The sequence below is a fragment of the Aplidium turbinatum genome, chromosome 18, assembly GCF_918807975.1.
Source record: "Aplidium turbinatum chromosome 18, kaAplTurb1.1, whole genome shotgun sequence".
Taxonomy (NCBI): Eukaryota; Metazoa; Chordata; class Ascidiacea; order Aplousobranchia; family Polyclinidae; genus Aplidium; species Aplidium turbinatum.
Window position 1 is genome coordinate 16802937 of NC_137489.1, and position 17821 is coordinate 16820757.

Here is a 17821-nt window from a genome sequence, read left to right on the forward strand (position 1 = left end):
GCAACTTTGAGAATCACTGCTCCAAACCCTTGTGATAATGTTAAATAAAAATTCATAAAAGTTTTGTTCTTAGTGTTTAGTTTCATCGAAAGACCTCCCTCTACAATTTTCAAACGCTAGTATCACTCTGGATGACACGTCAGAACAAACATCCACTTACACGCTATTACAGGTGGATGATCTTATTTCTTGACAAGTGTAAGAATTTATACTAGTAGGCCTACATTGCTATCTAACATGTCCAGCTCGTCGATAGGAGCAAACAACATACTACTTGGTGAATGATCTTCTCATCCTGCCACATGCAAAAACAACACTTTTCTAATATGATCGGTGAAAACATGTACCATATTATTCAAGACTGCTTCTTTGCTAACAGAAATATCCGAAAACAATTCTATGATGTATACCGTGACTAACCGGAGATGTAGTATGATCGCTATAAAAAAACAAGCATTATTATTATTTTGTGGACTTTCGTTTGTTAGCTTGGCCACTTGGCCAAATGTGACATATCAAACCTTACCTAGTGTGTGTTTAAAGCCTGCTGAAGAAAAGTGAACACCCAAAAGATTGGTTACTCTGGTGATAACATGAACCACAAGTAGAACTGCTTCTTTCCTGTTAGAAATACGCGAAAAACATTTCTGTGATGTATACCGTGACTAACTGGAGACGTGGTCTGATGTGTCACCATTGTCGGACTTTTGTTTGTTAGTTGGCCAAGTGGTGAGAACGTCTGTCTGGTGCTCGAAAGGACGTCGGTTCGACACCGCTCCGAAGCACTCGGCAAGACACTTGAGAATTTTCTTTTGCTCTCTACATTTGACTTCTATTTCATTGCAATTTGTTATTGTCAAAGGTCGTCAGTATGTCACAATGCTTCAGCACTAACGTCACTGTCGAACTGCGTCATTTGCCGGTCCGCTCATGTGTAGATTGTTTGTTTGTTTGTTTGTTTGTTTGTTTGTTTGTTTGTTGTTTGTTTGTTTATCTTTATCCTGCATTGCGGGAAAGCGGACTTGAGCGCTATGCATCGGTGTACGCCTTCCGACGTACACCTGACCCACGCTGCAGCCGACGACAATGTCTGTTTCCGGTTGTCTACTCTGCTTATGACTTTAATTTGGAACTACCCATTACTCGAAATCGATCACTGGGTAGAGGCAATTGTCGTAAAGTTTCTTGCCCAGAGAAACAACAGCAGGTGCGGGTGGCTGGAGTCGAACACGCAGGCTCTCGACTGTGAGCCCAACGCGCTAACCACTCGGCCACTGCTGCCGAGTGGTTAGCTATGCGGTTGAACGAAAACTATGCGGTTGAACGAAACGTTAACCTTGTCTACAAACGTGTTCTAATGAAACATGAGTTACGTTTAGATTGCATTGCAGGTATACATTTGTTTCATTGCAAATGTCTGTTTCAATTTTGTAAAGTTTGTCAAGTGTAATAATTTTTTATAATTGCTTCATTCCTTATTAGCATTTAGCGAAACTACAAACTACCACACCCACAACTGTAGCCGCAAGATGAAATAGCAGTTGGTGTCTCGCGGCTCTAAGAGCTTTGGGCCGTTGATGGATGGAGTTGGTGGTTGGCAGATGGGCTGAACAAAACGTGGAAGTTTAATGCAAAAAAATGAAAACTTTCTCTAAAAGCAGTGCAATGTATGCTATGCTTTTTAATAATGTGTATGAGGCCTATTTGCAAACCATGTTTTGCAAGCAAACCAAAAAAAGCGCTTTATTTGTTTGTATTTGAAATAAAAAAAAAGTGATACAAACCGGTTGATTGCAAATGAACCTGGTTAATCGCATATAAGTTGTTTTTTGAAATTTAACTTTTGCAGCTGCAAGCGCTAGGAACGAGACAGTGTACCCACCAGCTGTGGCACCCACTCAATACAAGACTACTTGGTATCGGACTAAAATAAACGAGGACTACTCAATAATCAAGAATAGGACGTGCGAGAATTACAAGAAAATAACGAGATCCACCGATGGTGAACAAGAGAGAAACGCAATTTATCCTGACGCCCTCCTGGTGAGCAATACAAGCTTTGCTTACAAATTCCGAAGCATAAAAATAACCACTAGTCATGGTTTAGTGTAGCCTATGTTACTTTTTAAACAAAAATAATTTTAATGTTTATTGGGTAAAGAAAGTTAATTGCAATCGTGTTAGCGTTATTACAATGAGGCATTAGTAGACCGTGGCTGTACGGGGCTGACCTTTTGCTGTCACACTTTTTCGTCCTGAGACAGGAAATAAAAATATGGCCTCTTTTACAACTTTTACTACTCCAACGTAAGAAAAACGTCATACGAATCAATTTTTGACTCATGAATAATATTGCCAGATTGTTCTAACTCTAACAAATAATTCAATTTTATTCAGAAATATCAAGCGAATTATTTCGATCCTGCTATATACAGCTGCAGCGTGGTCTACAACAAACAACCAGCCTTCGTTGTCCATTACTTCGTTTGCGTAAAAAGTAAGTGTATGTTGTAACTTGTAAGCTATTAAAAATGAAATATAAGTCAATATTTTTTTTTCTGTACTATTTTCAAACTCATCAGACTTTCGTAAGAAAATAGACACAATTTACAGTTGAACACAATTTACAGCTGCCTCACATAAACGGAGCATGTTGAAAAAAATAAAAAATCCAAAACTTTTCCAGACAAATAGCTCCACAGTCTACGAAAATAAATTACACGGTGTATCACGCTTGACAAAAAAGTTGAGTAAAAGCTTTGATGGTACCTCTGGCACTGAAGCTTCAATGACAGAAGGCCACTTTTCATTTTGAAAAGCTGCTATTTTTTTACTAAAATAATTATCAGTGATTGCCATTAGTCTATTACCGTTGACCATTTTCTTATCCTTGCTTCTTCATAGATCAAATTGAAAGATTGACCCCTTTCGTTTCCTGCAACAAAAAAATATACTTCTATGAGAAGGACACTATTAAGATTGACTGCTCTGTGCACACCAGTAATGCTAAAATTGGAAACAGTCAACTGGAGGTTCAATGGATTCGGGTAAGATCCTTGTCTATGATTTTAAAACATCTATTTTAACATCTACGTAACAACTAAAGTAGGCTAATTCCCTCTCAGTAAGCTCAAGGGTAGGGGAGACTCGGGTAAGTTGGCCCAGCAACATGTAAAATTGAATTTGTGAGCTAATAACAAAACATATGTTAAAGCGAATGCTATTGAAGAGTACAGAATTTATCACTCTGGAAGTGGACATATTCTTGCATCAAACCAACATTCTTAGGTATGTAATTTTTCAAGTTTTCCGAAAAAATTAAAATGGGCCGTCTTGCCCGCCTGTGCAGGTAATTTGGCCCACCATGGAAGGTAAGTTGGTCACTTGGCCAACATGCCCACCTCTTGGTATACTAAACAGTGGAAAATCTCTCTTTCTCAATTTTACGTTCTTTCTAATATTGCTTGGTTTTATACAGGCATAGCCTACATACATTGTATGCATTTATGCACCGGTATGGTTTATAGTATAATCTACTATTATAATGCAGTATTTTACCTCAGTAAACACGAGTACACCAAATAAACTTTCGAAAATAATGAAGGCTGTATCAATTATCATGTAGTTGGAACGGCATGCCTTTATATTCCTAACGATACTGATAGGTAGGACCTGTTTGCAGTATAAACCCCATTTTGCATGAGTACCAATATCGGAATATTTTTAATGTATCTCCGAAGCGGGGTACGTTTTAGACCGTCGCTTGAGAATTGGTTGCATATTTCTCTTTGACTCACACCATTCCTCAACAGTTTTAGCCCTCTTCATACACCTGCTGAGACACATTGGTTTTCTTCATCTAATTACTTACCATTATTCTATTATTACAATATGGGTTAGGAATAAGTTGTCGCAATCTGTGGCCTAAAAACGATGTTAGGAAGTAAATTATTGTTATTGATCGCTTAATGCTGATGTAAAGCCGCGATTTATTTACTTTGGATACTTGATACTTCAATCTTGAAAAAATAAGTCATCGTATTAATTAGTCCATTATCATATATATAATGCCTCATGAAGGAAAGTTGGCCATGGTGGCCAACCTACCCACCCACGAAATGGGCCAACTTCCCTGCATGGCAGCCATATTGTAATAACTAAAATTTATGTCAAACTATCTAACAACGTCTTCACCGTCGTCACCGTCAAAGTGAGCCTTAATAACTACCCTAACGCTACACTCACTAAATAACAACCTTTTTTAAGTTGCTATTTAGTGAGTGCAGTAAGAAAAAACTCACACGACATCTAAAAAATTCTAAAATCCAAAAATTTTAAAAATCATAATTTGTTATACAAAAATCTTGCTCACATATGTTTATATTGCTTGCTAGAGCCTCCCAACCTGGTGATAAGGTAGTTTCAACAGCATTTTCTCGGTATGCGTATGATACGTCACAATAAGTATTGTACTTAAAAAATTATTTAGAGTGGGCCAACTTGACCATTCGGCCAACTTACCTGAGTCTCCCCTAATAGGCCCAACCGCTTATTAGCCCAATTTGATCCTGTCCGGAATTACTGAATGTATAAGAGTGGCAAAGAATCGTCCTCCGCTTAATGCGCTTAAAATGGCCCGGTCCCGAGGTGGGTTTAATATTATTATATTTGTTCCTATTATATTTATTCCTATTTGAGGGATTTTTGTATTATTTTATTTTGTCAAATTAACTGGCCAATAAAGCCACTTCAACGTTAATTTTAATGATCGCCATCTTCTCCACACTATAATCTTTGCCGCACAACAATTTACACATCAACGCTTGCCTTCTATGCGCCCTTTTTCTTGACACATTGTGGTGCTTTACCACCTAGCTCAGATTAGACAAGAAAAGAATGGGTGACTTTAAATCACCTCCTTAGTCTGTACTAATGTCGGCCGCTTCAAACACAACACGTTTTCCAGGAGTTTGTGTGACTCACCAGCCAGTGTTTGTGGCAAACCTCAAACAGCACAGCACGTCATAAATCACTCTCCAGTGTTTCAACTTGTAGAGCAAGGGTCTCAAACTCAAATTGCTCTGAGGACCAAATGATTACTTGCAAATTGATACAATTCAATTAGATTACATTGAGGGCCGCAATGCACAATACACAAGGGCCGCAATAGGGGAGAGTGGGGTTAGTTGGAAGGCGGGGTTAGTTGAAAAATGATTGTTTTTTTAACTCTCCATAACTTTTTTAAATATTTACTGCAAACATGTGAAGTAGTTTATAAAAACACACAATCCATGTTAGTTTCGATTTGTTGAGTCAAGGTATGTTTGTTTGGCTGACAATTTTGTGTTTTCTTACTTTCGAAGTAAATTTTTTAGCGTATTTAAAAACATCTCATGCGTCGATATCGTTAAAGATAGAAAGAAGTTTTTTGGTCTGTGTCAGCTGTAGGTGTTCTACAACACTAAGAAATAAACAAATTTTAGTTTAATGCACCATGCTTGAATATTTTAGGAAAATAGTTTGTCATATGCTAATGGGGCTAGTTGGAAAATAGTGAGTGGGGTTAGTTGGAAAATGTTTTGATAGCGGTTTGACTATGTAGTATGTTACGAGTATATCGTCGTGGTACGATAATGAGTAGTATAAGTTCCAATGTACTTGTTTTAAGCAGACATACATTGTAAAATTTAATTTGAATAACTTGGAAAGTGCTATATATGCGGCATCACAAGTTTTAACAATGCGTTTATTAAAAAATGTTTTTCCGATGATTAGATGTAGAATTCATTGCATTTTAATTTTAAAGCAAGTAAACAGATTTTCTTACAACCCAATGTAAATGGTTGTTGGTTGAAAAAAGAGTATCCAGTTCATTAGTAGGCATTAAACTGACGTTTTTCAACTAACCCCAGGCATGGGGTTAGTTGAAAAATCAATTGTAAGTTTGTTTATTTTAAATTTTTATTAAAAGCTGAATTGATTCAATACTTATTTTTGGTTGTATGATAGAGGACATCCTAGATGATAATTTAAGCCGCTTCAAGTTGTCAGGTTATGCACCAATTGTTTTAAATTTCACTTTAAAAAAAAAACTTTCCGACTAGCCCCACTCTCCCCTACACTAAAAAAAATGGTAGTGAAAATTAAGAGACAGAAAAACACTGGATAGACGACAAATGGCTCCTCGTGCCCCATCCTGTGAGTACCACTTGCTTTCAACCAGATGAGAAACGAAATTTGTCAACAAAGAGCCTCCACCCGGACGGCACAGCTGCAAGGGGCAATTGATAAGTTCAGACGCCCCACCATTCTGCAGCTCAACATAGAAGGCTACACAACAAGCAAGACCAAAGTTGTGGAGCAGCTTGCCCATACCAACTGGGCACTCGTCATCCTCCTCCAGGAGACCCACTGCACTTCTGCAGATAGGCTAGCTATTCCCAACTACACGCTAGCCGGGTCTACCTTAAGCAGGAAGCACGGCATTGCCACGTTTGTGCATGAGAGCCTGAAGTGGACGTTTGCCGACCAATCTCCAACTGATGCCGAGATTGAGTGGGTGTGCATATGTATCTCAGACTACAACATCGTCAACATATACAAGCCGCCACCCTCGCAAATATTGCCATCATCCCTTCCAACGTTCCCCTCTCCCAGTCTCTACGCTGGCGACTTCAACTGCCAGCACATCGACTGGGGCTACAACAACACAAGCAGCGACGGAGAATTGCTGGCTGACTGGGCCTCTACAAACCATCTTGCCCTCCTATTCAATCCAAAGAAACCAGCCAGTTTCCACTCCAGCCGCTGGGGAACAGGGACAAACCCTGACTTGGCCTTCGCGAGTGTCGACAGCTCTCTTCCAGACAGACGTTTGCTTGAGAAGTTCCCGCGGTCCCAACACCGGCCGTCCCTCATCATCGCCCCAAAACTTGTGGCTCCTGTCCCGAGTTTACCGGTGAAGCGATGGAACTTCAAAAAAGCCGATTGGAATCAATACAGCCTCTTGACCAATGAGTCTATGCAAAGTTACCACCACCCGAAACATGCAACGCAGACGAGGCATACCAGGACTTCTGCAATGCTATAATAATTGCGGCAAAAGCCACAATACCACGTGGCCATCGAACCAGCTATACACCATGCTGGGACTCTGAGTGTGAAGCTCTCTATCGCTCCTACCTAAACGCCACCCCGGGTACAGCTTCTAACACCGCCGCCACCAGACTACTTGAGCGGCTGGACGCAAAGAAGCTTAAGCGATGGAATGAAGCCGTCCAAACCATCGACTTCTCACACTCAAGCCGCAAAGCATGGAGCATCATCATCAACCTCACTTGGCGCTCAGCAAACTCTCCTCGCCAGTGCCCCGTTTCTGCAAATGCCATCGCTTCTCAGCTAGTGCAGAACGGGGTCTACAAGACAAAGGACCGCGAGACATCCCGCCTTGTCGCCAAGGAAGTGTCTGCCCTGTGGCGAGTGGTAACACCACAAGAAGAAACAATCTCTGGAGATTTCTCTCCAGAGGAATTCGCCACCGCCCTCCGCCTAATGAAATCACACAAGTCTCCAAGGCCGGATAAGATCTGCCTGAGCTTGTGCTCCATGCTGGCCCTGCCCTCAAGTCCTGGTTACGTAGATTCCTCTCTTCCTGCCTGCACCACCTCACAATTCCAAAAATCTGGAGAAGAGCTCCAGTAGTTGCGATCCCTAAGCCTCACAAGCCACCAGAGGACCCAAAGAGTTATCGTCCGATATCCCTCCTCTGCGTTCCTTTCAAAATCCTCGAAAGGCTGATCTATGCCCGCGTCAACCCAATCATCGACCAGCTCCTTCCAAAAGAGCAAGCTGGGTTTCGGCGCGGAAAATCCACCGTCGATCAGGTCACACTGTTGACCCAAGACATCGAGGACTGCTTTGAGGCAAAAAAGAAGGCCGGCGCTGTCTTTCTAAATCTCACAGCTGCCTACGATACTGTATGGCATCGCGGCCTTACTTACAAGCTGCTTCGCCTGCTTCCTGATTGACATATGGTCCATATGATTATGGAACTTGTCAGGAATCGAAGCTTCACCCTCACCACCGGCAATCCACAGCGAAGCAGACTGAGACGCTTGAAAAACGGCGTCCCACAGGGATCGGTCCTGCCTCCACTTCTTTTCAACATTTACACCCACGACCTGCCAACCACGGTCTCCGCAAAATACGCTTATGCGGACGATCTGGCAATTCTTCACTCCACAAAGTCGTGGGATAATCTAGAAGACACCTTGAGCCAGGACATGCAAACTATCTCAGCTTATCTCCAGAACTGGCGACTGAAACTCAGCGAAACCAAAACTGTGGCGGCAGCTTTCCACCTACACAATCGGGAAGCTGATCGTGAGATACATGTCCACAACAATGGAAAACCTCTGTCCTGCCCCGAGCCAAGGTATCTTGGGGTGACACTAGACAGATCGCTCACATACCGCCACCATTTGGTGTCACTGCGCAAGAAACTGACATCAAGCGCTGCACTGCTGAAGCGCCTGGCAGGCTCTAGCTGAGGGGCGAGGGCTGACACTTTGCGAATAGCAGCCTTAGCCCTTGTCTACTCTTCTGCAGAGTACTGTGCACCTGTTTGGTGCCGCAGTGCTCACTGCCACAACATCGACACTGCCATAAACAGCGCCCTGCGCTCAGTGACCGGATGCCTGCGTCCCACACCATTGGACAATCTCCCCATTCTTGCTGGCATCCAACCTGCTGAGCTTCGTCGCGAAGAAGCCACTCTGTCCCTTGATCGACGGGCACTGGAGCCTAACCATCTTCTCCACCACAAGATCTCTGCCTTCCCAAACGGGCACCCCGCCGACTGAAATCAAGACACCCATTCGTGCCAGCCGCTCGGCTTCTGATCAACGAAGCTGATGAACAAGACATCTCTGCGGCTACTTGGGCGGACCATAAATGGAATTCTGAATGGAGGTCAAGCACCACCAGACTCCATTCATTCATCCCCGACGCCGACACATGCCCCATCGGCCTGACACTACAGAGACAGGCATGGGTGCGCCTCAACTGTCTCCGTACGGGCGTCGGGCTTTTCCGCTCAACCATGCACCAATGGGGAATGGCTTCTTCCTCCTCCTGTGAATGTGGTGCCGAGGAACAGACCGCATACCACATCATCAATGACTGTACCATCTTCAAGCCACCTAACGGAGTGGAAGGTCTGCGCGTCATGGATGATGAAACTAAAAACTGGCTGCTCTCTAGCAGCCTTCCAGTGTAGTCCGGAAACATCGTGAATCTGGGGTGGTAAAAGGATAGACCCTCGGCCCCAGAAGCTCAGACGACGACGACGACGACGACTGGATAAACGCAATAAAACGAAAAAATAAAAAAGAAGGGAAACGGAACGACTTGGACCTGGAAAACATCCCATGAAAAAAACGGGGAAAATATTGAAGAAATGACTGCAGCAAATATCAAGGTTACTATGGTTTGGTTTTAAATCTTTATTCTTGGACTGACAAAGCCTTTGACAGGCTATTTCTGGCAATTTTGCATACTAGTAGAGGCTTTGAACCTCTGACGCAGGACCGGTTGCCAAGATCGACAGAGTGAAGTTTTCGATTGTTGAAGTTTTGTTGCCGGGGAATTATTCCATCCACTAGGTGTCACTGAATGGAGAGCAGTCTTGAAATGCGTTGCTCAAGCGCACACCCCGAGAGTCGAACCAGCGCCGCGTGATCTTGAGTAGGGTGCTTAACCAATGAACAACATTTACTTGACTGTTTAACATTTAATCTCCCAACAAACTAGGCTACGTCATCAATATTTCCAAAGTCTCTTTGCGTGTAAGAACTAGAAGGAATTGTGACAAACAATCAGTTACAGAATCCTTATCGCGCAACTTGCTTCTAGAAGATTTTGTGTTCGAGCAAATTGAGAAACTTCTTTAACCTAATGGAACAGTTTGACTGTTTAACCTAACGTTTGATATCACACTAAACTACGAAATCAATTTTTCCAAAGTCTCTTTATAGGGAAGGGATAGAAAGAATCGTGATAATGATTTCTTGCTTCTTAGCTTGATGAAGACGATGCGTACAACTGCACGACACTTTATCTTTCTCCAGAGCTGAGTGGAGGCACCAGAGCTACTTGTGACATGTGAGCAGATGTAAAATAACGTTTTCAACCTTGATATCAGCTGCAGTTCAATTATTTAACGTTGGATGCACCACTGATAGAACATCCACCGATAACGAAGCTTAGTAAATTATGCAGCTTTATCCGTGGATGGTTTCTTTTGTCTTAATACATTAACAGTAAAGCGCTGATTGGATTCGCCGATTACTGATCCAACAATAAACTTCGCGCAAATTTTTTTTAACCAACTAATCAAACTGTTGGCTCAGTTCGCCACAAAATCTGTGATCGATACATTCAATTTCTAGGGTGAAATGCACCGACACAAAATATTTTGGTTATAGGCAAATTGTTCGTAAAGCAATTGTTCGTAAGCAATTGTTCGTAAAACAATTGTTCGTAAACTGTTTTTCGTAAAATGAAATCCGTAAAACAATTCTTCGTAAAGCATTTCTTCGTATACATCAAATTTTACCTGTATGCACGAAAAATTGCTTTAGGAAGAATTGTTTTCGAAGAATTAATTTTACGAACTATTGTTTTACGAACAATTTCTTACGAACAATTGCTTACGAACAATTTGTCGGACACCAATATTTTAAGCTCGGATTAAGCTAAAATACGCAAACAATCATAGTCCACTGTTTAAGTCACTTTTATGGGTAAAGCCCTAATCCGGAATGCTAATTAGTGAATTGCTTTTGGAAAGAGAAAAATATTAATCCAAACGTTAAGCTGCTTAACGTCCGAATTAATTACTTGGTAAATGGGCGCTGTTGCTATACCCCACCTAAGTGGTGGGTAGCGTTTTGGTGCATCGTAAGCAAAGTTTTTACAATAATCATTTGTTTACATTCTAGAGTTGGCTTCAGCAACTCCGGAACCAAATGCTTTTGGTATAAACCGAGTGACAAAGAACTGAACAATTACCAGGACACGAATACTTTTAACGTAACGTACACATTGAGGTGATAAGTTTGCTTGCTTAATACTACCTGGTTATTTTTCTGAATGAACATGTCTGGCCATTTACAGAAATTTCCTATAAATTTTCACGGCAACATTTGCGTTGTACAATTCATTGTAAAAGTTTAATTTTGCTGATTTTTCTGGAATGTTGTAGTAGATTAGCATTGTAGTTTACATAGTGATAAATTAGCGGAGGGATGAAGCATCGGATTGGTCGTTCGCTTTCCAATCATGCAATCCTGGTTCGACTCCCGGCTTCAACTGGTTGTTGAAAACACTGCTCAACTCTACCCAGGGTGTAATAGATTAAGTGGGCGTAGTTGCTGAAAGAAAAGCGGTCGAGAGAAGGGAACTGGTCACCCTACTTTACTTAGTGCCGAAGGCTAAGTATAATGAGAACCTTATCTTCTCATCCCTCGATGCTTGGATCAAGTATGGGACTCACCTTTACCTTTAGTGGTAGATGTTACCACATCCAACGTGAACCAGATCACAAAAGTTGAGATTCTTTTGCAGGTGAAATGTTGATGTCATTACAGTTAGTGTTTTCTCACATTTCTGTTCTTTCATGTAGCAATGCACTCAAAAAAGTTTCTTTTCAAAGGTTTGGAGCTTTATACCAGGCTTGGTATTCATACGTGGTAAATAATGTACAGTTAAACGTGTAGCCTACTTTTTGTATCGGCTATGAAAAACTTTTATAAACAAATCACTTGTGTTCCAGATGTTGAGAGCTCAGTCAAATTGCGATCACACAGATCAAGAATCTATCTCTTGCTCTTAACTTAACCTATTATTCTTGCAGCAATGTAAAAAAATCCGATGCTGGAGTCTATCAAGTCATGTTGCGATATGAAGATTTATGGAGCACGCCGTGGAACGTCACCCTGACCTTTAACCCGGCTGAAGAACTACGATACATCATCACCGTCCTCGTGTTTGTGCTAATTTTGCTAACATCCATTATTGTAGCTATCGGCCTGATCTGGTACAACTGGATTCAAATTCTTCTATTTGTTCGTCGCCATTTCTGCCAGCCAATAAAAGGTGCGAAGACATTTTGTTTTTTGATTCCTTTAAGTAGCCTATAAGTGTTTGGGTGCAGGGGTTCACTTCCTTACCACCCCTTGTTGGTTTGGTGCCTCAGTGCTCACTGCAACAGCATCGACACTGCCTTCAATAGCGCTTCGCGCGCAATGACAGGATGCCTGCTTTTCACACAATTGGACAATCTCCCATTTTTTGCTGGCATCCAACCTTCTGAGCTTTGTCGCGAAGAAGCTACTCTGTTACTCTGTCTTCACCTGAGAGCAGCCATAGTCTCCGGTCTCACCTACAAAGCTACCCAGACCCTCTGGTCAATCCTAGAGAAGTAGGAAGGCACAGTCGTCGAGAAGATGACCGTGGCGAAGCAACATCATTGATTATGAATAACTTTTCCTACTAAACATTTTGTAAAGTTGGTGGCATGCCTCAAAACTTTGTATCTCTGGCGGTCGTGTTTCTTGACTTGCAATTTGTTTCAAGAAAGTTGTGTTTGTATTTAGCCTACTGTTTGTAAGTTTGATCGAATATTTTACAGATGACAAAGAATTCGTAGCCATCCTTTCTTATGTGTTTTCAACTGATCTCAATGAAGAAACGATGGAGCACACTAAGAAGATAGTTCGTTGCATTCGGCAGCGAATGAATGAGATGAACTACAGCTTTTACGACCATCATGAAAATAGTCGAGGAGGATGTAAGTTTTACTTAAGAATAACGAATAACTTCAATATTTACTTTCATTGTGTTATTGCTTATACATTGCTTATTGAGCTATGATGTTTAATCCATTGTATTTTAGCCATCTTGTATCTTTGTAGATCCAACAAGTACTTTAAGTTGTAATTGAATTTATGTACGTCACTGTTGTAAAAGTTCGAAAGACAGTTAGTGTTTACGACTGCAGAATCCAATAACATTTAAAACCATTGGATATTCTGCATCGAACTCTAGTTGAATTCTCGTTAGCTCAAAATTTGAAGACATTACTGTAAAGTAACAAAGACTCCGAAGACAACTCTTTGTGAGCTGACTTTACTTGCAAACGTTGTGGCCATATCCTTTAGTCATGCATAGGTAATCTGTAAATGACGTGATGACGAAACAGGAATGGAATACACTATACCACGCCAAATCAGTTTTAGTTTTTGTTGCTTTAATTATTTTTTAAATTGCTCGCAAGCTTTCACTCTTTGTGTAGTTGAGTTCTTTGTACAATAATGTACACGTTGCTTTTACTTGGTTGGTGATTAAAAGTTTATAATCACAGTCACTGTCGAAACGCTCCTGACGAATTTAAACCGCAGCCACCGAATGATCATCGTACTGACCGACGCGTACGTGGAAGACAAATGGTCTCGCTTTGAAGCGCAGCAGGTTGGTATTTGCAGCTGCTTTAAAAAAGGCTACAGGGGGCCATTTTGAACCAGGGTTTAAAATAATTTTAAGAAACCAATACCTTTCCAGGGGCCATTGTAACGGATTTTTTCTCGACGGTTAGAAAGTTGAAGTGCAATTTTTAACTGTCAGTTTTTACCAAGTTACACCTCCTGCAAAGAATGGAAAAACCATTTGTTAACTCACTCGCTGTGGTTACTTGATGTAGTGCTGCCGAAGCTCCCCTACGCCACCTTTCCGCTTCAAATTCGAAAGGACCTGGTAACAGAAAAAATACCTAAACCAAATAGGCAACTACCCGCAAAAATTAGAAAAAGTGGGAACGGTCGTTGCCTACGAAGCCGCAGAATCACTAAACGAAACCATCGTTTCCTGCGGGTGACAATATGTACAAATCGTACCCACTTCTCATTAACTACCATGGGCACTTCAATTCGGACTCTGGCACCTCTTCCACTTAAACTCTTGACACCGCACATTCTCACCTCCCCACATATCACACCAATTCCCAGCTTAAAACCTGACAACACCCAATTAACACTTTTAACACGGAACTCAGGTTTCCTCTGTGCATCAGCTTCAAGACTAAAACATTGCGAATCACCGCTCTCTTACTTTCCATGGACGCTCGCCGTCCAGCACAGGATTTAGATGTGGCCTCCAATCAATGAATAGTTAAAGGTACACGTTCACAATCCTGACAATCTGCAAGCCTTGCTCACGAACTGGGAGAATACACAACTGTGCCCTTGGCCATTATACCGTTACAGTGATTACCTGCGTTGTCACGTACACTTCGCAAAGTCACGGCGTCTTTTTTAATAGTTTTAGTTACTCTTCTTCTCCGTCGTGTGAGCTTCCGAGGCCAAAGGTCTATCTTTTTACCACCCCATATTTACGGTGTTTTCAGACTACACTGAAAGTCTACTACAGAGAAGTCAGTCTTTGGTTTCATCATCCAAGACACGCAGACCCCACTCCCTTAGGTGGCTTCAAGATGGTGCAATTGTTGATGTTGTGGTCTGCGCTCTGTTCCTCAGCACCACATTTACAGAAGAGGAAGAGGCCATTCCCTATTGGTGCATGGTTGAGTGGAAAACCCCAACTCTCGTACAAAAACAGCACCCCAAAGTAGCATAAAGTAGAATAATAAAACCAGTTGCATAAACAGCTTGATTAACCGGCTCACCCACTCCCATCTCTCTAGTGTCAGGCCAATAAGACAGCAGTCGGCGTCGGAAATGAACGAATAGAGTGTGGTTATACTTTATTTTTATTTATATTTTTATTTATGGTCCGCCCGATAATCCGCAAAAACCTTGAAGAAGGTGATTGGGCTCCAATGCCAGTCGACCGAGAAACAGAGTGGCTTCTTTGCGACGAAGCTCAGCAAGAATAGGAAGATTTTCAATGGTGTAGGAAGCAGGTATCCTGTCATTGTGCGTAGGGTGCTATTGATGGCAGTGTTGATGTTGTGGCAGTGAGCACTGCTGCACCAAACAGGTGCAAAGTACTCTGCTGAGGAGTAGACAAGGGCTAAGGCTGCTATAGGCAAAGTGTCAGCTCTCACTCTCCAGCTGGAGCCTGTCAGGAGCTTGAGTTAGCGCAGCGCTTGATGTCAGTTTTTTGCGCAGTGAGCAATGATTAGATTTTAGATCACGACAGTTATAATTTTATCATAATTTTTATGAGCAGTCAAGATTAGTTCAAAATAATTGCACGAATAAAAAATCTAATCCAATTTCTTTTACATCTTTGTACTTGTTTTTGTAATTTTGTTTATATCCACTGACCACGAAACTTACGGCACAAGGAAGAAGCGTAACAAACCAGCAAGGAATACTGTCCGCTTTATTGTAGCAATAAGCTACAGCCTAGGGATAATAATAAGCTATATTTGACTATTGTAGTTAAGGTTCTGGTTTAAAGTTATTAAATTTTTTATTCAAAATCTTCTATTTCAAAAAGAACTTTCTGAGTATCCATGATCATCAAAATAAGTTATTTTGGTGAAACAAGATAACAGATTAGCAACTATATTTGCTATAATTCGGTCTGCTTGATTTTTTTCCCTTGGAATTGAGTACATTGTAGCGTAAATAGTATAAGTATTGATTATACACCAGTGTATTGTATATGTATTTATATACATACAATTTACATAGGCTACACAGATACAGCTTACGTATTCATGTCATTATTGAGTTTGTATTTGGTCAAAGATATCTTTTGCATTTGGATTGAAAAAGGCACGTACATTGGATGACTAAACCTGGCTATTTGTTTACATTTGCAGGGATATATGAATATGAGCCAAAACAGAACTAAACTGATTATCGTTCGAGCGCCGGGAGCTCGAACAGCTTTAAGACAATCCATGGAAAGAGGAGACGAATTCTCGCAAGAACTGATGGAAGCTATGAGGGTAAGGAATTGTGGAATAAAACTTTGTAAAAATCAATTTCTAACTATCAACAGCATCATGTCAACTAGGAAAACTTTAAAATAGAAATTTTGATGGCCGGCCTGATGCCAGCAGTTTTAACCAGTACATTGGACTAATAACACAAACCAACAAAAAAAATTTAACGCAAACAGTGAGAGTCATTTTTGAGCAGTAGGTTTCAACCTTTTTTTAGTCCCGGACCTTTTGAATAAATATTCAAGCCTGCAAACTCTTACCTTTTTCAACAATTTAATCAGAAAATATTTTGCTGTTTAATGCATAACCTACTAGTGAGGGATATGTATTGTAATATCGGATATACATGACGGCTGATGGACATTTCAATGAAGCAAAGTGTCTCAAACGAAACATGCGAGAATTTAACGTCCAAGCAAAAGGTCTGTAGCATATGAAAACAAACGAAATACGACAAAATAAGACACAAACAGCAGCCTAACACGCATCTCCATGATTTACAATGTCTAGTTTATGAACAGCTTTGTATTGAAAAGATAGATCAACAAAATTGATACTTTTGAGATACTTTTCAGTGAGATCTTATAACTTGTATCTGTTTAACTTGAAGGCATGTCGCAACATTTGTTGGAGAAATAACACGAAAGAAGGAAGGTTCATGGACGACATCGAGTATGCTCTTCCCAACTTACAGCGAACTTGATCTTCCTGCATAAGAAGATTTTTTAGTTTTTTAATTTAGCAGACTAGAAAGCATGTGAATAAAGAAATAACAGTTAACCTCTCAAGTACATGTAGCTCCACACAGAGTGAAATTTATATGACTTTTGACTCTTTTTTTTATTTGTTTAAAAATAATGTTTAAAAAGACATTTTAACTTTTTTAGGTTTGTTTAAAAATATCTAAAAAAATAATGTCTAAAAATAATGTCTAAAAAGACATTATTAAAACATATCTACGGACAGTGGCCAGTGTTTCGATCTTTCGATCTCTTCAGCGTAGTAAAGTGAAAGTGGAAAGTTGTCTTGAGAAGATGGTTTCTGAGAGTGGTGTAATAAGCCAATGAGAATTGATTTAAAGTGATGTAATAAGAGCATGGTTTTATGGTTTTCATTCATGGTTTCTAATAAGAGCATAGAAAGCATGGTTTCGTATTTTGGCTTCAAAAGAAAACATCACATTTGAGAAACTCAATGACATTGTGTGAAGGGAGATCCCCTGATATGAGTTAATGGTTTGGTTTTACATGAAGTACAAAATTCGATGTGTTTGGACATTACTATACTAGATATGTTACAGCCTAAAAATAAATTAAGTATTATTATTTTTTATTTAAATAATTTTTGCTGTGGGTTTGTAGTGTTTATCCCAGGACTGTATCTTTCTTTGAAAGCTAAATATTACCAGCTTCTCACACGGCAATATAGAGTTCAGCTCAGTTTGTTTTTATTTCTGACCATCACAACGAAAAACAATATATGCCAAACATAACGGAGGTCTAGAAAAAGGTAGACATGACAAAACGCGGACGTTATAACGAGCATAATACCAAAACAGGACAATCAATTTAAAATATGAACGCAGGACCGATCTGCGAGGTTACCCGTGTGAAGCTTCCTCTGGTTGTTAAACAGTTTTACTTGAAAATGATCATATCCAGTAGATACTACCACAGAGCGGCTTTCAAGGCTTGCGTTGCTCGAGCTTACAGTTACAACTCAAGAGTTGAACATTAGGAAACTTGGGACCAATAATAATGCATAGCCTACTCAAGAGATTACGAAAGAGGCATGCTTTTTCAAGAACATTTTAATTTATGAACAAGAACAGGGCATGCGTTTTTAAAT

The 17821-nt window shown here is 40.6% G+C and overlaps 1 protein-coding gene across 1 annotated transcript; it reads left to right on the top strand.

Moving 5' to 3' along the window:
- The first annotated feature begins 1314 nt into the window (after positions 1 to 1314).
- On the top strand, positions 1315 to 17300 carry LOC145787628 (uncharacterized). The gene is made up of 11 exons (XM_082599405.1): positions 1315 to 1391; positions 1850 to 2043; positions 2398 to 2497; positions 2905 to 3047; positions 10079 to 10161; positions 11001 to 11108; positions 11915 to 12156; positions 12692 to 12850; positions 13424 to 13530; positions 15848 to 15976; positions 16584 to 17300. The coding sequence occupies exons 1-11, from the start codon at positions 1358 to 1360 to the stop codon at positions 16674 to 16676; spliced, it is 1392 nt and encodes a 463-aa protein (XP_082455531.1). The 5' UTR covers positions 1315 to 1357; the 3' UTR covers positions 16677 to 17300.
- The last annotated feature ends 521 nt before the right edge of the window (positions 17301 to 17821 follow it).